The sequence below is a fragment of the Bubalus bubalis genome, chromosome 4 (assembly GCF_019923935.1).
Source record: "Bubalus bubalis isolate 160015118507 breed Murrah chromosome 4, NDDB_SH_1, whole genome shotgun sequence".
NCBI lineage: Eukaryota > Metazoa > Chordata > Mammalia > Artiodactyla > Bovidae > Bubalus > Bubalus bubalis.
The window spans coordinates 141,605,693-141,631,899 of record NC_059160.1 but is presented as its reverse complement, the minus strand read 5'-3'; the positions used below and the strand labels follow the sequence as shown (position 1 = coordinate 141,631,899).

Below are 26,207 nucleotides of genomic sequence, written 5' to 3'. Positions count from 1 at the left end.
TGAGATCTAAAAGTACGGGGAACACGTGTATACCTGTGGTGGATTCATTTTGATATTTGGCAAAACTAATACAGTTATGTAAAGTCTAAAAATAAAATAAAATTAAAAAAAATAAATAAAAGTACTACAATAATAATTTATAATAATCATAAACAATATTGAACATTCAGATTTTTCTAGAAACTGAATAATGTTCTAGTCCATCATGTTATTTTATCTTCACAATAGCCCTAAGAATTAGGTAATGTTTTTACCACTTTAAGATGAGGAAACAGCTTATTTCAAGTCACTTTGGGTTGCCTAAGGAAGGGTTCACAATAAACAAGAGTTAGAAAAATATAGAATAGTTATCCTGAATTCTGATAAGAGAAATAAATGAGTAATAGAATTTATTATCACTTTTTCCACAATAAAATAGGGTATCTTCCTATGGGTCTGGTTTAAAGACAGTTCAGCTTAGAGAAGGAAAGTTATTTCTGTCATCCCTGAGAATGTGAACAGTGTTATCTTTGTTAGGGCCAGTTTAAGAGAGTATCTTCCTCTTACACATGATTAAAATCAGATCAAACATGATCTTTACTTGAAATTTAGAAGAAAGCAGTGTATGTGTAATTATACTAAACCCTATTAGTACAATGGTGTTTTATATTCAAAATCAGGAAAATGTAACTAGTTAGTGATAAGTATTGTGTCAATCCAGAGTAACAGATGTGAAATAAAATGGAGGTATCCAAAATGCCACAGAAGTTTTATCAAAAAATATAAAAGATTGTGATAGGATGAGGGATAAGCTAGTGAAGAAAGAAGAGAACAAATAGTAGACAGAAAGAAGCAACCTTTGTTGCACCCCAGCTATGTCTGTGGGCTAAGCACTTGTTTAAACATCTTAGTACAACTGAATCTCACAATAATCTTCAGGATTATGTCTCTTATCCAAAATTTTGTTCTGAAGAAACAAAATTTTAAAAGGAGACACATATTCCTCAACAAGCTAATTGGAGAGGCAGAATTCAAATTCAGGTCTGCATTGCTCAACACTTTATGATCTTTCTCCTACTTGACACTGATCTAAGATAGTTGGTTTCCCTTCACACAGGATGGAAATGGACTGGGAACATACACAAGTTACACACACACACACACACACACATACAAACCTTCCAGAAGTTTAAACTTCCAAAGTGACTAAATAAGTAAAAGCAAAACAAGCTGTTTCCAGGAGTGTACAATATAGGGCCACCAAACCTCTATCCTTCCTTTTTTATATGTTTACTCTTTCTATTATTATTTATCTTCAAACTGAAGTTCATATATATCCCCAAAATGATTAAGTACTCCTACTTCTTCCTTAGTTTCCATTTAAACTATAACACTGTGTATGTAACTGTTTATTTTTAAAATACCATCCAGCTGCTTGCCTTACAGAAAGCAAAATGCTACCAGCAGGTGTTTTGAACACTCCCCCACGGTTTTTTCTTTTCTTTTCTTTTTTTTTTTTTCATGATAAGAAGAAGTCAGTTGTGGTGGTTTTGCAAGAACACTATCAGTCTCCTGTTAAAGAAAAGTACACAAGTATGTGGGCGTAAATGGTAGGCTTATCATTTCCTGCAGTATCAATAACAAAAATGATATTTGTGATTTCTGAGGAGCAGTTGCTCTTAATTTCTGTTAGATCACTTTATTTTTGAATTGCACAGAGTACTGGGATTGGTGATGAAGCTCTGTCTCACCACAGAACTTGGGTTATATAATAGAATATAACCCAAGTAATAAGCAAAGACATTTATAAGAAACATCACAGTAGGGACCCCAGATAGCTTGCAGTTGCAAAATAACAGGGTCAAGAAAGGGAATTTGATCAATTGAGTTTATTCAGATATTACAGGGGCTTGTGATAAATCAAGAGAAAAAAATTATAAAAAGCCTTTCTGAAGAATACTCGGGAAGAATACACAAAAATTAGCTAATAATGAAATATATGATTTTATAGAAATTCCCTCATGGCAAACTCATGCCATTATTACTTAAGAAGAAAGATAAATTTCCTGTGATTATAGCTGCACGTAGTTGCAGCAAAGAAGGACTTCACGTAGACATCAACATATAGATAACTACTCAGCACACTGGGGGCTTTGGTGAGGGGGAAGATATTAATATCTAATGAGAGTCAGTTCACATTAATGCAGAGTGATAGATGCTCAATGCAAGTGCTGGAGAACAAAAAAAAAGTGCTGGTTAAAGATCCATGAACTGAGAAAGAATCTGAGGCCATTAAATGTTTAGGAGATTGGTAGTTTTGCTCCACAGTGTGAGCTAATCATTTCAAGTTCCCATGCCTGGAGTGGCCCCAAAGGAAAGAATGCTCTTCACAACCCTGAAAGTAAGTGAAGGGCCTGTGTGTAGAGCAAGGTTTGAGGGAAACCAGAGCTATTCTGAGGAGGTAGGTCCTGACCCTTTCCAGTCTTCAACAGCTAGGTGTATATACAGGAGACCTTCCATTTTCAATTTTAGATGTTTGTCATGACATCTAAATGTTTATATTTTGGATTTCTCACCAGAGCTTTGTAACAAAGGAAACCATTTTAAAATAGTTTAAATTGAGACTGTGTAAACTATAATACTAAATTAATTCTCATTAAGTACTTTATATTTATAATAACAATTTTGCTGTACAGTACTTATATTTGCATTAATGACTGCTGCTGCTGCTGCTAAGTCACTTCAGTCATGTCCGACTCTGTGTGACCCCATAGACGGCAGTCCACCAGGCTCCCCCGTCCCTGGGATTCTCCAGGCAAGAACACTGGAGTGGGTTGCCCAATGCATGAAAGTGAAAAGTGAAAGTGAAGTCGCTCAGTCGTGTCTGACTCTTAGTGACCCCATAGTCTGCTGCCTACCAGGCTTCTCTGCCCATGGGATTTTCCAGGCAAGAGTACTGGAGTGGGGTGCCATTGCCTTCTCCATTAATGACTGGTATCATTTAATTATTGCCAAAGAGGGACTAAAGGAATGGTAACCTGAAACTGAGAAAAACAACAAAAAACAGATTAAAAAATTAGTTTGAAATACAGGAAGATAGAAGCACAATAGAGATACAGTGAGGACAGATGTTTGTTGTTGCTGTTGATATGTTTTGTTTTGCTTATATCCAACTAGATTTTTGGCTATCACTGATAATTTTTCTTCATCCATTTAAAACCATGTATGTGCTAGGTTGTGGTGAGATGGTAGTAAGCAGAGCAAACTGAGTCCTTACCTCAAAGAACAGATAGTTCAACAGTTTACTTCCCAATTCAACAACTAATGCTAAAATAAAGTATGATGAACACTATATAGTGAAAGCAGAAGGCATCAGGAAATGCTTGGAAGAGGAACTCAAACCAATCTAGGGGATTTGTAAGCAACACCTCCCTGAATAAAAGATGTTTAATAAAAGATGTTTAAAATTGAAAAAAAAAAAAGAACAAAAGCAATGGAAGTAGGTTAACTATGTAGACTAAACCCTAAAGTTCATGTTAAATTATTACATTCTAAGAAAATTTAATTTCTCAATTTTTTTGTTTTGATATCATATGGTTTTAATAATAGTTATTCGATTTATTTGTCACATGTAAACACCTTGATTTGTGGTAGCCACATAGTGGTTAGCCAAATTGCTACTCAGAGAAAAACATCCTTCTGATCATTTTTGCTTTCTTTTTCTTTCAGAATTTATTGCAACATAATTAATATATTATAAACATCACCATTGAAAGTACTTTAAATATTCACAAGAGTGTATGATCATTACCACTTCTGACTGTAGAATGTTGTTGCCATCCCGTTTCATACCAATGCCATCCCATGAAATGCCATGCCATTTTATACCCCAATGGGTATGAAACCACATACCCATTAGCAGTCATGGCTCCCAACCCCCTCTTCCACTCTCTGCTTTAGGAACCACTAATCAAATCTCTGTCTCTATACATGTGGCTATTCTTGAATTCCAAATAAATAGAACCATATAATATGTGGCATTTTGTGATTGACTTGTTTCACTTAGCATAATATTTTCAAAGTTTACCATGTTGCAGTATATATTAGTACTTCATTCCTTTTTATAATATTCAAGTAATATTCCTTTGCAGGGATTTACTATGTTTTGTTTATTCATTCATCACTAGACATGTTTCTTGGTCATTATGATTGCTGTTGCTATGAATACTTGTTTACAGATTTTTGTGTAGATATATATTTTTCATTTCTCTTGGGTATGTACTGTTGAGTGAATCGGGTCCTACTTCCCACTGCTTACAAAATCAATACTCAGATTCTTTAACGTCTGAGCCACCAGGAAAGCCCTATAGAAAGAAAAGTCTCCCTTAATCAAATTGCTGGTAATCTAGGGAGATAGTTGACTCAACGTCCCCCAAACACCATGTCCAAAGATTCTGCTAGATTATAAAAACATTTAAAGGAAAGAAGGGAAGTAATCTCAATTAATCATTGAGATGGGGCTTAAGGTCATCACCATCCCCCTCTATGCAGGCTCAGTGAATTCTTGTGATATTCTTCTAGGTGCTATCTTATTCATACAGCTTGGTCATGAAATTACTGCATGGGAAACTAGGGAAAAGATTTGGTCATACTTATTCTTCAATTCTACCTCTATAATCTATGGAAAGATCTGACAAGTTAGGCAAGATATCATTTGATTAAAAGATCTGAAAGGTGTACTTGGCGGGGAGATGAATAGAGCATGGGAATCCCTGGCTTAAATTTCAGTTACAGTATGGCTGAAAGAGATGGGATACCAGACCACCTGAACTGCCTCTTGAGAAACCTATATGCAGGTCAGGAAGAAACAGAACTGGACATGGAAAAACAGACTGGTTCCAAATAGGAACAGGAGTACGTCAAGGCTGCATATTGTCACCCTGCTTGTTTAACTTATATGCAGAGTACATCATGAGAAATGCTGGGCTGGAAGAAGCACAAGCTGGAATCAAGATTGCTGGGAGAAATATCAATAACCTCAGATATGCAGATGACACCACCCTTATGGCAGAAAGTGAAGAGGAACTAAAAAGCCTCTTGATGAAAGTGAAAGTGGAGAGTGAAAAAGTTGGCTTAAAGCTCAACATTCAGAAAACAAAGATCATGGCATCTGGTCCTATCACTTCGTGGGAAATAGATGGGGAAACAGTGTCAGACTTTATTTTTTTGGGCTCCAAAATCACTGCAGATGGTGACTGCAGCCATGAAATTAAAAGACACTTACTCCTTGGAAGGAAAGTTATGACCAACCTAAATAGCATATTGAAAAGCAGAGACATTACTTTGCCAACAAAGGTCTGTCTAGTCAAGGTTATGGTTTTTCCAGTGGTCATGTATGGATGTGAGAGTTGGACTGCAAAGAAAGCTGAGCACCAAAGAATTGATGCTTTTGAACTGTGGTGTTGGAGAAGACTCTTGAGAGTCCCTTGGACTGCAAGGAGATCCAACCAGTCCATTCTGAAGGAGATCAGCCCTGGGATTTCTTTGGAAGGAATGATGCCAAAGCTGAAACTTCAGTACTTTGGCCACCTCATGTGAAGAGTTGACTCATTGGAAATGACTGATGCTGGGATGGATTGGGGGCAGGAGGAGAAGGGGACGACAGAGGATGAGATGGCTGGATGGCATCACTGACTCGATGGACGTGAGTCTGAGTGAACTCCAGGAGTTGGTGATGGACAGGGAGGCCTGGTGTGCTGGGATTCATGGGGTCGCCAAGAGTCGGACATGACTGAGCAACTGAACTGAACTGATGGCTTTGCTAAAGTGACAAGAAAAGGAGCTTCTGTCCATGGAATTCTCCAGGCAAGAATACTGGAGTGGGTTCCCATTCCCTTCTCCAAGGGATCTTCCTGACCCAGGGATTGTGCCCAGGTCTCCAGGATTACAGGCAGATTCTTTACCATCTGAGCCATTAGTAAAGCCCTCCTGCTGAGGGCAGTTTCCTGCACAGAACTGCTTACATAAGTACCTAGGAGAGGAGTTGCTGGGTCATATTGGTAACTCTGTGTTAGCTGAGGTACTGCCAGACTACCATTTTGCATTTCCAACAACAGTGTTTTGCTTTCTTTTTATAGACTCCAGAAGAACTAGAGGATGTTTCTGACCTGGAAGAGGATCATGAGGTTCGCAGTCACACCAGCGTTCAGACTGAAGGGAAAACTGACCGGGTAAGTCACTTCCCTGAGGAGAGAGCTGTGTGCTAGGCCCTTTCCTTATCACTCCAGGAAGTGTCTCCCAGGCGGGACCCCTGGATCTAGAACTGCTTCTGTAAAGCCCAGAGATAGGAGCCTCAGGATGCTGGGCAGCATTGTGAGGGCAATGATTTCTTCCGCCTTGAGAGCTCTCAGTGAAGCCATTTCTCATTAGGCAGTGACTTACCCCATGCCACTTGTGGTCATTATAGTAGCCATGGGAATATCAAAGTGAAATGTGTACCTGTTTGTTCAGAGTGAAAAAGAGAATCCATGAAGTTATAAATATACTCTGAAGTTCTAGGGGAAAATAATCAAATTCTGAGGTAATATGCCTCTATTTTCTCCCTTTCTACAATGCTTCCTTCTGCCCACCTCAAAACACATACACACACACACACACACACACACACACACACACACACACACATGTTAATCAATTTTTGAAATACTCTGAGATGTTCTACTTTGCTTGGGAATTTGTGGAACCTGATTTCCTAGCCACTGATAACTTGCAAGTGCAGAACGGACTACATAGCATGTAGGTCTAAAGCCAGGCAATATAGCATGGTGTCTGAGACTGCCTGGGAATGCATCTGAATCAGCCACTTCTTTACTGGGTTCCTGGGGAACTCACTTAGCCTTTCTCTACCTCTGTCCCTCAATTTCTAAAGTGAGGGTACTGATAGTATTCTCTACATGAGGATTGCTGTGGGAATCAACTAAATTAATGAAAAGTATTCTTAACCTAGTGCCTAGCTCATAGTAAGTTCTCAATCATTACTTACTGTTATTGAGAACTTACTAGGTAGCAATAGGGTCATTGTTATCACTATAGCAATTATCATCAATATCATTATTACTATTATTAAATTCAGTATCATAAAATTTGGAGATGTATGAAACAGATACATTTAAGAACATCCCATGTTGGGAATTCCCTGGATGTCCAGTGGTTAGAACGCTGTGCTTATTACAAAGAGCATGGGTTTGATCCCTGGCTGGGGAACCAAGATCCCACAAGATAGATGTATGTGTTAAGATGTATGTACTTGAAGTTTATATGACTAGTGAAGGAAAATGGCTTAAATCTGTCCTCTACCTGTATCACCTGACCAGAGCTAAGATCATATTTAGATATGTTCTCTCCCAGACATCTTACATCCCTAATAGTCCCATATTTCTTATAATTACATCTCTATGCTTTGAATATATTCATAAATTCAGTCTTATGATTATTTGAGACTTTGTCTCTGCATTCAATATAGCATTTCCTGAACTTTGTGTCCACTGGACTGAGTATATCTTTTGACATATTTCCCATGAATCATTAATTTGGAAAGATATCATAAGATTTCAGACTCAGAATCTGTCGATAAGTATTTGAATACTGATGCCATGTTCATTCCTGGTCACTGAATAAGACAAATGTTTGATTCCTTTTTGTTTGCAGCTGTTACGAAGGAACAAATGCCTGTTTGGTTCTTGGATTATGCAGACTCTGCTATATCAAACATGTACTAGAACCAATTTCAGGCAGTGTTTAGTAATGGAGTGACAATTATTTATTATCATTTTACTTTATGCATTGCACTTCCAGTAGCTTTGGCTCAACATCATCTGTTACTGCTGTCATTGGTGGCAAATGCCACTGGGTATTGTAAGGTCTGTAATCAACAAACAATGATTTACATTCCACACTCAATAGAGTGCAAAACACTAAGAGACCAATAGTGCATGCCTTATGAGATGGCAAAGGAACAGCAGTGGAAATTAGTGGTTATCTTAATTATTAAACATGAGTAGTCACTGGACCAATACCTGGTTCTAACCAATGATCAGGCATCCCAGAGTGACACAGTACAGTGGGTTTGCTATAGGTTTATAGAGCATTCTTTAGAGTTCTTGTTTATTCAGTTCATGCCCTTAGCAAGGATGAAACAGACATCTTTTATTTTAAAAACTCAAATTGAAGAGAGATTAAAATAGACTCCTAAGATAATAAAATTCTTAAACTTGATAATAATATTTTTTGTAAGTCCTAAAAGAATCTTCTTAAATATTTTATTAAATATAAGCTAAGGTACATTTTCTTTTTAAACAGAGCTGTGCCAGTTATCATTAACACTTTAGAGAATGTTTCCAAATTGTTTTTGTTCAGTCGTTAAGTCGTGTCCAATTCTTTGTGACACTGTGGACTTCAGCACACCAGGCTTCCCTGTCCTTCACTATCTCCTGGAGTTTGCACAAACTCATGCCCATTGAGTCAGTACTGCCATTCAACCATATCATCCTCTGTCATCCCCTTCTCCTCCTGCCCTCCATCTTTCCTCATGAAAAGTTTCCAAGTTGGTGTTTTATCGAAGAGAAGCCCTGAAGCCCTAAAGGGATTTTTGTTTTTCGTTTTTGTTTTTTTTCCCCTTGATTTTACTAATCAGGGAACTCAGTTCAGTTCAGTCGCTCAGTTGTGTCTGACTCTGTGACCCCATGAACCGCAGCACGCCAGGCCTCCCTGTCCATAACCAACTCCTGGAGTCCACCCAAACCCATGACCACTGAGTCGGTGATGCCATCCAACCATCTCATCCTCTGTCGTCCCCTTCCCCTCCTGCCCTCAATCTTTCCCAACATCAGGGTCTTTTCAAGTAAGTCAGCTCCTCGCATCTGGTGGCCAAAGTTTTGGAGTTTCAGCTTCAACATCAGTCCTTCCAATGAACACCCAGGCCTGATCTCCTTTAGGATGGACTGGTTGGATCTCCTTGCAGTCCAAGGGACTCTCAAGAGTCTTCTCCAACACCACAGTTCAAAAGCATCAATTCTTCAGTGCTCAGCTTTCTTTATAGTCCAACTCTCACATCCATACATGACTATTGGAAAAGGATTATATGACAAAATCTAAGCAGCATATAAGTTCTGGTAAAATAACATTTATGCATGGGAAAATGCTCTGACCTTATGCATATTAAGTATTTTTAAATCACTGAACTCTTCAGAAACTGCAAATAGTTTCTTATGAAAAAAAAAAGAAAAAAAGGATATTCTTATTTAAAAGTCACTCCTGAACTTAGAGAACTGAGCAAAGGAGAGATGAGACAGTAACTTATAATTCTCAATTCAGTTCATTTGCTCAGTCGTGTCTGACTCTTTGCGACCCCATGAATCCCAGCACGCCAATCCTCCCTGTCCATCACCAACTCCCAGAGTTCACCCAAACTCATATGCATCAAGTCGGTGACGCCATTCAGCCATCTCATCCTCTGTCGGCCCCTTCTCCTCCTGTCCCCAATCCCTCCCAGCATCAGGGTCTTTTCCAATGAGTCAGCTCTTCACATGAGGCGGCCAAAGTATTGGAGTTTCAGCCTCAGAATTAGTCCTTCCAATGAACACCCAGGACTGATCTCCTTCAGAATGGACTGCTTGGATCTCCTTGCAGTCCAAGGTTCTCTCAAGAGTCTTCTCCAATACCACAGTTCAAAAGCATCAATTCTTCGGAGCTCAGCTTTCTTTATAGTCCAACTCTCACATCCATACATGACCACTGGAAAAACCATAGCCTTGACTAGACAGACCTTTGTTGTCAAAGTAATGTCTCTGCTTTTTAATATGCTGTCTAGGTTGGTCATAACTTTCCTTCCAAGGAGTAAGTGTCTTTTAATTTCATGGCTGCAATCACCATCTGCAGTGATTTTGGAGCCCAGAAAAATAGTCAGCCATTGTTTTCACTATTTCCCCATCTAATTAGACTCAAATAATTTCCATAGTTTAAGCAAGTCCTATAGAAATGGAAGCAAGTTCCAGGTCGTCTGGCACTAGCCACACACATTCTAGTACAGCATGCTTGTAAATGTGGGTCGAATTTCAGCATCCCTGAAGATCTCATTGCCCAACTATTGCCATAGTCAGTGTTAAGGTGTTGATATGATAATTCCTCTAACAGAAGATGACTCATGAAACTTAACACCATAAGGCTTAGTATCAGATCTATTTAAGCCTTACACATTTTCAAATGTCCTAATACTACAGTTTTCCATCAATAACAAAATCAGATGGTTGGTTATTATTTGGAAACTACAGTGATGCTTAGAACCTGAAAATCTCCCTAGTGAATTACTTTGTGTTGATGACATGGATTCTACTTAAGTAGAATCACACCATGGAGGACCTTTTTGGGTGACACTCTGAGGTCTCCAAGGATAGAATCCAGAGACAGAGGCAGTTACTCCTCATTCAGCCTCTTATCCCTTGGCTTCTTTGATATTTCAATGAAGGGAGCATTCTAATTTCTAGAAAGTTTCCCTAGGTTATTGTCTGCAATATAGGCAGCAGTAACCATGGATACTCAGGAAATTGCAAGTGGCAGGAGGGTGGTAGCTAAAAATATATTCCTCAAGTCTACCTAAGGGACAACTGTGGGTTTAGAAAGACTCAGTAAAATGAGTTGAAAGAGTTTTGGGAATAGAATGGTTGAGCAAGTGGCTTGCATTTTTTGGCCCTGCTATAGACTGCAAGGAGATCCAACCAGTCCATTCTGAAGGAGATCAGCCCTGGGATTTCTTTGGAAGGAATGATGCTAAAGCTGAAACTCTAGTACTTTGGTCACCTCATGCGAAGAGTTGACTCATTGGAAAAGACTCTGATGCTGGGAGGGATTGGGGGCAGGAGGAGAAGGGGCCGACAGAAGATGAGATGGCTGGATGGCATCACTGACTCGATGGACGTGAGTCTGAGTGAACTCCGGGAGTTGGTGAGGGACAGGGAGGCTTGGCATGCTGCGATTCATGGGGTCGCAAAGAGTCGGACACAACTGAGCGACTGATCTGATCTGATTTGATAGAAATATAATGTAGACGTTAAATGTGTGGACTTTGGTTGGATACACACAAACTTTGGTTCAAAATGGGGTTCTACCAATTTGCATCCATGTGTCCCTGGGAAAGTTAGTTTATATTTCTAACTTTCAGTTTCCTCATCTGTAAAATTGTGATAATAATAATATCTATTATTACTAATAGATTAAGTGGAAGAAATGAGTAAAGGGAGTCAAAAATGCTCAGAATGAAGAAAATAGTAGTATCTATTTTATAGCTCTCTTTGAAGATGAGATATATGAAAAATAAATTCATTTCTCATGCAAAGGAAATACGCAATAAATTTTTATTTTTACAACAGTGAATGTCAATATGTGCATAGACTTGTGTGTGCTAATGTTACATTTCATTTCCTTTTGACTATTTCAAAGAGCTTTGTAAATACAGATCTCTCAGTCTTTCAGTATAAGATTACTTTGGTCATCTGGTTTTGTGGGGGTCAACATTTAGCAATCGATTACCAAAATTTTTTTTGAGTTTTTTTTTCCCCCTACTCAGGAAGGGGACTTTTCCGAAAGTGCTTTAAGCGGTTAAAAGGGAGATGATATTAATGTGATTATTAATGATGCTAACACTTTTATGTACATTTTTATTCATGTAAATAATGTGGATCTGAAATAATGATCAGAAAAAGCAACTTTTGATAGTAGGAACAAAACACTTTACCCCATAATTGCCAATTTCTTATTTCCTTCAATGATTGTGGAATGCCTGGCTCCTCACTGGGAGCTTTTCTTTTTTGTGGAATTGTGGTAGCTTGGTGATCTATTAGTTTCCATCTTTCTCCAGAGTCCTCAGTTACCTTCATTAAGATATATAGGCTTAATTTCCTAGTTTTATGGTACATACTCATAAAAAAGAAAAAAAAAAGCAGTCATCCTGGTATTTTATAGGATGTATGTTGGTGACTGTTTTGCAAGTAGTCATTTGAAATCACCTACTCTTTCTCTACCTCTGTTCACAAAGGACAGATGTTCTAGTGTCTTCCCTCTGCCAAAACAGCTGGAAAGCCAGTAAGATCTAAAGACAAAAAAATTTGTTCTGCCTTACACAATTTAAACTGTGATTATTTCTTATAGATAAGGAGTGAGAGAGGGAACTTATTTAACATTGCTGACTAAGGCTAGGTTTTTATTTGAAGGTATTTGAAGTTGTGGTCTCTAATTGCTGAAATCCGATTGAATAAATATAGCATTAAAATCAACAATTAAAATTTTATAATTTCAACTATAGACATTTATTTCAATATGATAAAGTTATACTTTTTTAAAGATACATTATTCATCATATTTATAGATGATCCAAAATGAAAGAAATTGTAATTTGTTGTCAGTTTGATGACTAATATTTGTGCTATCTTTAATATTATACCCACTGAAGAATATATAGTTTGTAAACCTACCCTGCCTTAAAGAATACCATTGAGACCATTAAATTTATATATGCTTTATAAATAGAAGTAATTTAGGACAGAAATAAGAACAGTTGCCTAGGTTACTGGAACAACCTCAAAGTATCAACAGCAGCAAATGAATTGGAGTATATCAAATCTTAAAATACTGGAGATGATTCTTGGTATTAAAAAGTGCCTCAAACTTCATGTTGGTGATAGGTAGAACATGCTCATTGTTGCTTTTTAACATGCAGTCTGCTGAATATCTTCCACCATGAGAACAAAATATCACCATGAATGAGTGGTGTATTTTAAAAATTGGAAACATTTCACTAGTCCTATTATCAGAATACACTCTCCATAATTCAAATTTATACTGAATTACCATGCAGAATATGAAGAAGATATGACCTCTGCTGCTGCTGCTAAATTGCTTCAGTCGTGTCTGACTCTGTGCGACCCCATAGACGGCAGGCCACCAGGCTCCCCGGTCCCTGGGATTCTCCAGGCAAGAACACTGGAGTGGGTTGCCATTTCCTTCTCCAATGCATGAAAGTGAAAAGTGAAAGTGAAGTCACTCAGTTGTGTCCGACTCTTAGCGATCCCATGGACTGTAGCCTACCAGGCTCCTCCATCTATAGGATTTTCCAGGCAAGAGTACTGGAGTGGGGTGCCATTGCCTTCTCCAGATATGACCTCATTACCTTGTTAATATAGTTTGGTTTAGGTTGCTATGAAAAGCACAGGTCTGGTAAGCCTGAATGAAATGACATTACTCAGCAGCACTACACTATTGCACGTTATCATCATTTGTTTTTACAATTTCTATTCTGTAGTTGGTGCTAACTCTGCTTTCCTACCTTTCTGAGTGATCATTCTCAGTGCTTCATTGTTTTCTCTTCCTCTGTCTATTCATATGCATGAGGGTTCACTGCAGCTCTGATGTAAGCTCTGGAGTCCTCAAGTTTTTTCCACTTTTCTTGGATATGCTCATTCAGTCCCAAGACTTCAGATGTCATATATAGAGTGGCCAACTCCTGTCTCCTGAACTCCGGCTGCATATATTAGCAGGCCTGTAGGCTTCCTTGCCTCATGTAGCTCACAGGTACCTGTGAAATTCAATGTTTCTAAGCCTGAATGCATCATTTTACCTACAAATCTAACCTGACTCCCATATTTCTTATGATGCTGCTGTACATTCATGTACAAGTCTGAACATGTGAATTATTATTTATACTCCTTCTTACAGCTAATCATACACTATGTTCTGATTTTATTATCTTTTAAATATTTTCTGAACTAATCAATTTTTTCACTACCTCCACTATACCACTTTCAAAGAAAATGTGCACTGGACAAGGTTATAAAGGACAGAGGAAGACTTCTCAAGACTCTTACACTAGGAGAGAGAGAGACCTGAACTTAGGCTGAGTTCAAGTTTGCTGAAACAAGGAGGTGAATTTCAGAGATGAGGCGAGGGGAATTGGAGGCCATCTATGTTTGCTAACTGGCTTTACCCAAAAGAAAAGTGAAGTTTTCCTATTTTCATGACAGGAGGTAATATACTTTTATAATGTGCAGCAAGGTGCCCTCTAAAGTTAAGCTCCTCCCCTTCCACAGAGACTGGAAGTTAAGGCTCCCTCTTCCTTGATGATTACATTTCATAGGGATGGCTCCTAGGTCCCTGAGAAAGACAGTCCTGGTTTGTAAAACTGGCAAGAAGCATGGAAAATACTTACATCTCAAAGATGCAAAGAAATTATTGTCAGTTTTATGAAGTGCATGGTCTAAGAAAGGGGAGGTCAGGGGCTGAGAGTCTGGAAGAAGGCTGTGTAAAGCCTAGTCAAGGTATGCTGGGTATACTGTGCTTAGTCGCTCAATCGTGTCCGACTCTGCGACCCCATGGACTGTAGCCCACCAGGCTCCTCTGAAAAGTCCATAGGAACTTTTTAGGCATTCCAAGAATACTGGAATGGGTTTCCATGCCCTCCTCCAGGGAATCTTCCCAACCCAGGGATCTAACCTGTGTCTCCCGAATTGCAAGCAAATTCTTTACAGTCTGAGAGGCCGGTTAAGCTGAGGGGAGTGTTAAGGTTGTCTTGGTCAGCACCTTAATTCAGACACAGGCATCTCTTGCTTGATTACCTATAGCAGACTCTTAAATTGTCTCTTGTCTCTAGCTTTGTAAACTCATTCCGTCACTTGAACCCATATGTTTCTAAAGTGCAAATCTCTCATCCGTCACCATGCATTAAACCCCGTCACCATGCATGTAGGTCTCAGTGTCTCCCCATCCAACCCCTCAATGTCCTATGTACCTACAAGAGCTTCAGAATCTACTCCCTGCTCCTCTTTTGCCTCAAATTTCACCACTTTGCCTCCAAATATGACCTTTTGTATGGAAATCATTCTTCCTAGAAGGCAGAGGCTCTCCGCATACAGTTCTCTTTGAGGAACACAGTTATTTCCTCCACTTCCACAGTTATGTCCTCCCTTTCATCAATAAATACCTGCTCATCATTAGGATTTCAAAATTGCTTAGACTTCTGAAACACAAGTCCAGGTATAGTTTCCCCCAACATCCATCTGTAATATATAGAGAGTCCCACATCATGATATTCATTTTTGTCCCTATAATTTCCTGTATGGTGGCTTTTTTTCCCTCTCCGTTCATTAAATCTAACTAAACCTCATTAGTGCAAAGAGCACATTTTTGTCTCATTTAATGTTATATTTATAGAGCCTCACACACTTCCTGGTACAAATCTAGATAAAGATTTAGATATAGATGATGGAGAAAGGTAAGTATTACCTTCCTTCTGTAAGACATCTTGCCTCAAAGGACACTAGGTCCTCAATATATTAAGCCTAGTTGATTACATAAATTTCTTTCCTGATCTTTCTGCCTTCCAACAGTCATACTTACTCAAGATTGATAAATCTTACTATAAATTGTTAGGTCACTACTCTGAAATATTCTGTGGCTCCCTACTACCCAGTACCTGCTAGTATAAATATTAATTGCTCTGCTTCTTGCCAAAGTTCTTCACAATGCCTCCTTATTCCTAGTCCTCTAGGCATACAAATCCAAAGACTCTCTTTATTTGCTGAAATGACTCTTGTGTTCCTGGTAGTTAGGAGTATCCTTAAGACTATGCTTTTTCCCCATGTCCAAATTGTCTACCTTTTGTCTTCTGTCAAATGCAAAAGTTCTTTAAGATGGGCTCAACTCTTTTTATTTAAAAGAGGTTTTCTTTATTCTTAGACACTGTTGATTTAATGATGCAAAAACTTCTGTTGAGCAGCAGTCTAAAGGGCACTGTACTTATTCGTTTTTAATTTTTACATGCTAGGGCTACTAGGATCTATCTTTCTCCATCCACAGTGAAGTATTGTACTTGGAAGTGTCAACTTTGTTTCATACAACTTCTTTGCCCAAATTGAAATTCAGTGTCATTCCTCTGACTTTATAAGTCACTGTGTAGAAATTTAGGCAGAGAAAATTAAAGTTCAAAGCATTGTTATTATTTTATCTAAAACAATTGTATATTGGAGTTATTTCCATAAATAGTTCTTAAAATGTCAATGCAGGAAAGATAGTTGTCAAATATCTTAATATGTTCTCACATATCAGATAATGGAACTATATTAAAATATGCACATTTCACCTTACCTTGACTTTTGAGAAGTTCTCAGTTAAAATTAATGCTTAGTAACTAACCTTTAATGCCTGGAATATTTGTCTCTTGTTTCTAATTGATTGTCTTATTCAACAGAGTGTTTTCTACTCATCAATGCCTTCAGGACAGAGGAAAAAGCAAGTAGAAAAGCCTTAAGGAAGGAAAGCTCTTGGAAGCAAGTATTAATTAAGTGAGGGGGGGTCTAAGACTAAAAATGAGGCCTGATGTTGTAGGGCATGTAAGCCATTGTAAGACAGTTAGCTTTTATCTTGAATAAGGTGGGAAGCTGTTGGATAACTTTGAGTCAGAATGACATATGGCTTATTTTAAAGGGGTCATTCTGAATATTGTTTTGAACACTCTGAGTAGTGGTACAATAGAAAGCAGGAAATTAGAAAAGTACTGCTAGTTTCTAAGTAAGAAATGATGGAGGCTAAGACTGGTTTTAAAACTAGAGAGATTAAAAATTGTCAGTTGAGTATATATAGCGATGGATGAATTGATGAATTCACTGACGATTAGTTACTGAGTATCAGAGAGAGGGAAGGGAATCAAGTACAACTCAAGGTTTTTGCCTTGAGAACTGGGAATGTGTACTTACCATTTATAGTGTTATGAGGGAGATGGAATTGAGCAGATTAGAGATGGTGGAAGATGAGAAATTAATTTTGGATATGTCTAGTCAAGGCTATGGTTTCTCCAGTGGTCACGTATGGATGTGAGAGTTGGACTATAAAGCTGAGCACCGAAGAATTGATGCTTTTGAACTGTGGTGTTGGAGAAGGCTCTTGAGAGTCCCTTGGACGGCAAGGAGATCCAACCAGTCCATCCTAAAGGAGATCAGTCCTGGATGTTCATTGGTAGGACTGATGTTGAAGCTGAAACTCCAATACTTTGGCCACCTGATGCAAAGGGCTGACTCATTGGAAAACGCCCTGATGCTGGCAAAGATTGAGGGCAGGAGGAGAAGGGGACAACAGAGGATGAGAAGGCTGAATGACATCATCCATTCAATGGACATGGGTCTGAGTGGACTCTGGGAGTTGGTGATGGACAGGGAGACCAGGCATGCTGCGGTTCATGGGGTCACAAAGAGTTGGACACGACTGAGCGGCTGAACTGAACTGAGTCTAGAAATTCTATAAGACAAACAACTGAGGATGTCAAATAGGCAGATTTGAAATTTACAAACTAGACTGGAATTCATTTCACATGCATAGCTTTATATTACAATTTTACAACCTTCTCGACTTAGAGTGAAGTTTTATATATTACCAAGGTGACCATTTTTTCCCTCAAAAAAAAAAGAAAATGATAGTGTTAGGTCTAGTTTCCTTCTATTTGTAGACTTCATCTCTCACAAATCTTCTCTTTTCTGATACAGTTGCTTTTCTGAATATTACCTTTTTTGGATGACCTCTATTGACTACCTTCGTTAAAACTGTAGCCTTGTCCCACTCCCATATAAACCTCTTTTCCTCTCTGTTTCTCTCCATAATACTTCCTTTCAATGTCTGACATACTACATCTTTATTTGATTTGTTTGTCAACTATACAGTAAATTCAATGAAGGCAGTGAGTTTACTATTTTTTTCCTCCCAGTGATACATCCCTCAAATTTAAGTGTTGGACACATAATAAATATACTATAAATATTTATTGAATGAATAAATGGATGAATGTTATTGACCAAAAGAGTGTTTTGGGAAAAAATATATGCAGAAAATTGGAGAGGAGAGGAATCATTGCAAATAAATCATTCATATCCAATCAATAAATAGTTTGTCTACAAAATAAATACCATAATTCTTATTTTTCAAAATTAATGTTTTAATAGATAATTACCCAAGCAGTAGTTATTTGGAAAATTTTTCTGAAGTTGAAGTGTTTAGGTGATTCTTTGTCTTCTCTTCTGGAGTTGAGAGGTGTTTGTGATGGACATTTGATTACAAATTGTTGCCCTTTATCTCATTCTTTTCATTGTTGCGTTGTTGTCATTGAAAAAGTCCTATTTCTTTTACTGTTGAAAATTTAACATACATAAATTAAATACTTCTGAATTTTTAGTCTCTGGTAAAATATGAAATATGTGCTTTTAACTTATTTCCCTACTAAAAGCAATGTGTTTAAATGTGTTTCCCCATTTAAAACAATGGTTAAAGTAGTAAAAGAGCTAAAAAGCAAATCTGACTTTTTAAAAATTACCTTTGCACATTAAAGAACCACAATCTAAATCTTGGGTTTTTATATGCATATTTTTAATCAGCAAGTGAGTATTAACTTTTGTTTATTTTTTTAAAAGCATAAATATATGGCTTGGTTAAAATCCCACATAAATACGAATGGACATAGGACACAAATAATCCCCCTGTGTAGAGTCATCAGCTCTATAAAACTCGTACTTGTGAGATACAAGGCTTTTTAAAATGTCATCCCCAGACACTTCTCCACATTTCTGATTCTAATACAATTTAAAGAAAGAGAACACACTTTCTAGAGTCAGACACCCAAGTTTAAATCCTGGTTCCATCACTTATAACTGTTGATATTCAGCAAGTTACATAACTCACCTATGTCTGTTTGCTTATTTTTAAATGGACCTACTTACATCTGAGGGTTACTGTGAAGCATTTGAGTTAATATTTATACAAAGCAGTAAATGGTTAAGTGGCCAAATTTGTGACCATCATCATGATCAATCATCATTACCAATACTGCTCTCATCATCATCATCATTATCATTTGTTGAATGGGTTCACATTCATAACACCTTTGCTAATTCTGCAGGTTAACAATATTCACTTTACTGATTAGTCCTCTTCACCTTTTCCAGAACTACTTGTGGAGAAAACTAGCTTGATCAGCTAAGCTAAATAAGGTCCCTCCTATATCCCTTTGCATGGTATCCTTTCATGGATTTGTAGTTAATTTATGGATAGGTAGCCATTGAATCAGGGTAGGTGACCTAACCTGGCCTAGTTTCAAGCTTTAGATGAAAATAAAATAAAGTCTATGTTGGTTCTTTGGGTGGAAAATTATTTAGGAAGAAATCAGGCTCTAAATGGATATTGGGTGCATTGATGTTAAGATAGGCACACAAAATATAATACCACAAAAAATCAATGCCAGACTGTTGCCAAGGAAGGTAAGAGTCATCTGCATCCAAGAAATGTTCACAAAGCACTTGCCTGTATGATTCATGGACCTGGGTCACTTGGAACTTTCAGTCTAAGACATAGCAATTGAAATGTGTACAAGGGCTATATAGTCAGCAGAATTGAGTGAAGACATCACCACCTGGCAAAAAAAATACTCACCTTCCACACTAATAACTACAAGTGCATTGTCCAAGTATGGAATTTGAATGGGTTCTGGATGTCTATGACTTGAGATTATGCAACTTTCTGTCTAGGCTAGGTAGACACAATGAGATAGTCAAACTTTTCCTCTTCAGTCCAAGAGATTGTCATGTAAAGTGTAAATCATGTATTTCCAAAGCAACAATTTGGAAGTTTTTGATCTCTCTGCTCTCCAGCTGCTATTAGCCCACCTGTGAAATTTAAAGTGACAGAGCTACTTTAGTCTTCTCTCCTAGTTCTTAAGTTTAACTAGAGATAAGAGGTCCAAATCCTTCTACAAGCAAAATCCTGGGTACAGAGAAGAGTAAAGAACCTAGGCAGAAACAAAGTGCTTTATAGTTTCAATTGGCTTGAAGGTTAAGATTTTAAAAGAAAGGAAAGCCTTCTAAAATTAGCAACAAAGCATATTTACCTTTCTAATAGTCCTTTTTAAAATTGTGGATGACATTGACCTTTACTGGCGTTCTGATGGAACTTTGAAGTTTTACACATTACTAACACTGAATTTAATAAAGACAGTTTAAACAATTCCCCCAATTTCCTATTATATTAAAATTACATGCCTATCCTCTTTCATAGCTATGTGTTTTTGAGTAAGCATTCCATTTATTGCCTCTAAATTAAGAAAAATTATATACTTGAAATTAGATAACTGTAACTTTCAGGAGATCAAGATCATAGAATTTGCACTTGAAGTATGCTTTGAGAGAAGTTGGAATTAACACAGTCTTCCATGGAGGATCCAATATGACAAGAAAATATCCTTCCAGTTTTAAAAAATGTCCAAATTTTTTTATCAAATTATGCTTTTATCTGTAAAACTCATGAGTATACTCTAGATAAATATCAGCTGCTTATTCTGATGATGATGATAGCAGTAAAAACAACACTTATTAAATTAACTTATTAAATACTTATTAAATTAACACATTAAATTAATGCTTAATATATAGCGGGCACTTTGTTAAATTTTCTCCACAACTACCTTTGAAGTAGATATTACTATCTCCACTTCAAAACCAGAACACAGAGAGTTTGTGCCAGTACCCGGTATTATGTAGTATGAAGTGACATAGCTGAGACTGACCCCAGACAGAGAATAAAACCTGCCAGACTGTTGGTGTACGGCCAGGTGTATGGCAGGTTCTTGCCATACACCTGGCAAGAAGTGCTAGATTTATGGGAAACCACGACTGATACACCAGTTGCAAGTTTGGCCTAAAATCTCATTCAAAATGGAAGGAATCTACATTTTAAAATCAAGCTGCATAGAAGCAGAGCCAGGGCTGTTATTACACCTGCTGCCCACATTCATTTGCTTGCAACTTTATAGTCATGAATGCAGCATTAAACTAGTGTAGTTCTGTGAAAAGATGAAGTTAGAAACTACTGTTACTGAAATTTCCTTAAAATTATATAAAATGATGTGATAGAGAAAAGGGATTTTATTTGCAAAGAATAGTTTCAGAAAATATGCAGAAACTTGGTTCCATTTGCTTTCATTTTTATGAGTTACTAAGAGGTAAACAAAAGAGCTCTGGCTTTGGAATCACTTTTGCTATGGTGGATCTTGGTTTCTTTTGTTAGTGACTGTATGACTTTCAGTAAATTTATTTCTCTGAGATTCTGATTCCTGATATTTCAATTCAGATAATACCTATCTTGAAGTATTGTAATAAGAAAGAATGTTTGTAAAGGATCCGGTGCTGTGATAGAATGAGGAAGTGCCTAACACAGGATCGGTTTTATTAAAGTATAGTGTTTATGAAATCCAGAGATACATAATCACAAGGGACTCATATATTTGTGAAGTGACATGAAAGTTGCTCAGTTGTATCCGACTGTTTGCGACCCTATGGACTATACAGTCTATGGAACTATCCAGGCCAGAATACTGGAGTGGGTAGCCTTTCCCTTCTCCAGGGGATCTTCCCAACCCAGGGATGGAACCCAGGTCTCCCACATTGCAGGTGGATTCTATTCCAGCTGAGCCACAAGGGAAGGCCAAGAATACTGGAGTGGGTAGCCTATCCCTTCTCCAGTGGATCGTCCCAACCCAGGAATCGAACTGGGGTCTCCTGAATTGCAGGCAGATTCTTTACTAACTGAGTTATGAGTACAGTGAATTAAAAACAACCCTCAAGTCAAGGTGAACCATTGTAGGTTAATAAAACAACAGTTTGAATTTTCAGGGAAGAAATAGAGAAATAGGCATAAGGAATGGGAATAAATGGATGGCGGGAAGTAACAAAGGAGGGAAGCCAGGGAAGAGGAAAGGAAGGAAGGAGAGAAGGAATTATCTTGGGGTATGGAAAGCACTCTATTTACCAACAGTGACAGTGTGCAATGTACGGCAGAATATGACTAACACAATCTGTACAAGATAAAAGAAAAGTAAATGTTTATTTTTGTGACCTTGGATGATAAAGGACTTTCTAACTATGATACCTAGATATGCAAAAAAAAAAAAAAAAAAAAAACCAACAAAGAAAAAAGCAGGTACACTTTACACCTGAAAACACAAAGTAGAGTAAAATAAACCAGAACAAAAAACAATGAAGTCTGAAAAACAAAAGAGAAACATGAATTTTGGGAGATAATAGCAATTTATATAAGAAAGTGTTTGTATGTAAATAGATTCTAACCAATTAATAAGAAAAATGTCTCTTCCTTCCCCATCCCTCACCCTCCAAAACAGAAAATTGGGCAGAGGTCCTGAACAGGATATTCATAAAGAATTCATACATGTTTAGAATAAGCATGCAAACAGTTGTTCTGTCCCATCAAAAAATGCAGAAACACTAATGAAAACAAACATGAAATACTGTCTCTTTGTCATATTTGCAGAAATTAAAAGAAAAAGAAACATTGTTGATATCCATTATCAGGTGACTTAGAAAGTATATACTTAATTAGCTATTAATGAGGGTAAACATTCTGGAGGGAATTTGGAAATATTATATTGAAAAATTTTATAAAATTGCTTTTTCTCTGTCTTCTAAAATTTTTAGTCCAGTTACATTTAGATAAATGTGGAAAGAAATCTGGGCTTCCCAGGTGGTGTTAGTGGTAAAGAACTCACCTGCCCATGCAGGAGACATAAGAGATGCAGGTTATACCCCTGAGTCCGGAAGATCCCCTGGAATAGGAAATGGCAACCCTCTCCAGTATTCTTGCCTGGAGAATCCCATGGACAGTGAAACCTGCCGGGCTACAGTCCATAGGGTTGCAAAGAATCACATATGATTCAAACAACTTAGCATACATGCAGAAAGATATCTATCACAACCTACTAAATACATATATATACATACAGATTTACAGTCAGTTCAGTCACTCAGTTGTGTCCAAATCTCTGCAACCCCATGAACTGCACCATGCCAGGCTTCCCTGTCCATCACCAATTCCTGGAGCTTACTCAAACTCATGTCCATAGAGTCAGTGATGCCATCCAACCATCTCATCCTCTGTAGTCCCTTCTCCTCCTGTCTTCAATCTTTCCCAGCATCAGGGACTTTTCCAATGAATCAGTTCTTCACATCAGGTGGCCAAAGTATTGGAGTTTCAGCTTCAACATCAGTCCTTCCAATGAATATTCAGGACTGATTTCCTTTAGGATGGATAATGGCTGCAAACTTATAAATCGATAATATTAAATCTACATGATGGATAAGAGATTGAAAATTGTAATGAAGTTACATTTTAGAGATATTTAAGTAGTTTATATAAAAACGTTAAAAATAATTAACAGAAAAGTATATATAGTAAGATTCCATTTTGTAATGTAACTTTCAGAAATAATCACATATATATGTAGTATTCAAGTATAGCCACTGAAATCTCACTTTCAAAATCTTTGGTATATGAAAGAGTATCTTATGAATACACAAGTACTATGCGTCACAGTACACAGACAAAAAAGTCCACCATACTGCTTACTTACTTTTCATAATTTTATATATTCATATAATGTCCAAGTAAACCTAAAACTATTAATACCAATAGTTTTATTAACTAGAGAAAATCATGGTTATAAATTCATTCTATTTTTCCAGTCGTTAAGTGGTTGCATTAATAAAAAGTATATGCTCTTTTATTGAACACTTAAGGAAGCATGTGTTATTAAAACCTAGTGTAAGAGATTTCTATTTTCTATCCTTTGATGTAGAGTGCTGATTCTGTATTCAAACTAGTAAAATAGCCTTTTACCCGTCATTAAAAAAAAATAGCACCACCTCCTAATTGGCTCTAATGTGTTAATGTTCAAATACCAGCTAATAAGCAACTGGAATCTGTCAAAGTGATAGAACTACAGTTTAGTGATCAATGTTTCAGTCTGGTCCTAACTGGTAGAATTTTACCACAGCAGTTCTACTGCTAAATTATTATTGTTAAGAATGATTATAAGCAAAATGCAAATTGAAAGACATACAAGCCCCCCAGATATCACTGGCTCTGCAGTCTGACCAACACATCAGATTGAGTCAGAACTGGCACCCACTGATCCTTGGCCAAAACATTAGTGTTAGGCAGAACTTCTAAAATATTATACTGATAGCACTGGGATGGGATCACATACTTCTTTGTTGTAGGGGACTGTCCTGTGTGCTGGAAGATGTTTAGCAGCATCTCTGGCTTCTATCCAGTTAATGCCAGTAGCACCCCACCTTAGTTGTGACAACCAAAAACATCCCAAGAAATTAGCAAATAACAATAAGGTGAGTTAGAAGAAGGGTAACACCAACCATGGTACCAGCTATTCTTTCTTAGAAAAGTTTGACTTTTTCAATTTGGTCCTTCTGAATTTTTTTATGTCAAATATTTTTTGTTTTTAAATAAAATAATAGTGAGGAAAGTGAAAGTGTAAGTTGCTCAGTCGTGCCTAACTCTTTGTGACCCTATGAACTGTAGCTCAAGGCTCATCTCTCCATTGAAAGTCTAGGTAAGAAAACTGGAGTGGGTTGTCATTCCCTTCTTCAGGGGAGCTTCCCAACCCAGGGATCAAACCTGGGTCTCCTGCATTGCAGACAGATTCTTTACTGTCTGGACCACCAGGAAAGCCCCATTAATAGTGATAGTGGATGGTAATTCTTTTGTGTTAATATTTTCCCCCCATCTTAATTTATTTCTTTTTGAATGTGTATATATGCAGATGTGTGTGTTTTATGACCTTACTTGGACAAATAGAATAATTTGCAATATGTTTTTTCCCGACTTAAAAAAATAAATTTACCAGCCTGTGCAATCACATACTTGAGAATCTTTGGCAGAAAGCATTCTGTTTCATCTTTTACTTTGAAAATGTTTCTAAATATTATAGATCTTGTTTGTGAGCTGTTTATATTGAGGCTGCTGTAGAAATGTTTCTTCCAAATACCCTGGGGTTTTACCTTTGAAAGCCTGACTCACTGAGCCCTTAATTTTATTGTCTGCTTTTGCTCATCCGTAGGCACTGCTTCATCTGCATCTGGTCTCGGTGCTAAGTTAGGCTCACACGTCAGCTACTGCCTCTTGAGTAGAGTGTCTCATTTCTAGTTCCTGAATGGAATTTTACTTGGAAAAACCTTGTATGCTGCTAAGTGTGTTTCTAATCCAGATATTTGCCTCTCCAAATTCACTTTCAGAAGACAGGAGGAATTATGTTTTGTTGTTTAACTTTAGTATGTGTTCTGACCATTTGGATTTAGCTTATAGGCTTTCAGTGTATTGTTAGCTGCTGATGTGAAATAGGTGTTATGATTAACCCTGTGTTTTCGTTATCACAACAGCAAAGGAGTATTAACCATTTTGAATCTTAGACATATAAAATAATTTTTTTGGAACTGCATGAAAGAAAGGAATTGATTACCTACATTACATATATGGAGACGAGGTCTTTAATTGATATCTAACATTCAGAGATCACATTGTCAACATCCGTTGAATCATGGAACAAGCAAGAGAGTTCCAGAAAAACATCTATTTCTGCTTTATTGACTATGCCAAAGCCTTTGTCTGTGTGGATCACAATAAACTGTGGAAAATCCTGAAAGAGATGGGAATACCAGACCACCTGACCTGCCTCTTGAGAAACCCATATGCAGGTCAGGAAGCAACAGTTAGAACTGGACATGGAACAACAGACTGGTTCCAAATAGGAAAAGGACTACGTCAAGGGTGTATATTGTCGCCCTGCTTATTTAACTTATATGCAGAGTACATCATGAGAAATGCTGGGCTGGAAGAAACACAAGCTGGAATCAAGAGTGCCAGGAGAAATATCAATAACCTCAGATATGCAGATGACACCACCCTTATGGCAGAAAGTGAAGAGGAACTAAAAAGCCTCTTGATGAAAGTGAAAGTGGAGAGTGAAAAAGTTGGCTTAAAGCTCAACATTCAGAAAACTAAAATCATGGCATCTGGTCCCATCACTTCATGGGAAATAGATGGGGAAACAGTGGAAACAGTGTCAGACTTTATTTTTTGGGGCTCCAAAATCACTGCAGATGGTGACTACAGCCATGAAATTAAAGGATGTTTACTCCTTGGAAGAAAAGTTATGACCAACCTAGATAGCATATTCAAAAGCAGAGACATTACTTTGCCAACAAAGGTCCATCTAGTCAAGGCTATGGTTCTTCCAGTAGTCATATATGGATGTGAGAATTGGACTGTGAAGAAAGCTGAGTGCC

At 37.5% G+C, this 26,207-nt stretch overlaps 1 protein-coding gene across 7 annotated transcripts in view; it reads left to right on the top strand.

Annotated features, from left to right (window-relative positions):
• The window catches only part of CTNNA3 (catenin alpha 3), a 1,922,732-nt gene that overhangs the window by 1,707,292 nt on the left and 189,233 nt on the right, over window positions 1-26,207 (top strand). For all 7 annotated transcript variants that reach the window (XM_025285111.3, XM_025285110.3, XM_044942173.2 and 4 more), the window contains one exon: window positions 6,117-6,209. In XM_025285111.3, the coding sequence (XP_025140896.3) occupies window positions 6,117-6,209 (93 nt within the window). The remainder of the gene's footprint in view (window positions 1-6,116; window positions 6,210-26,207) is intronic.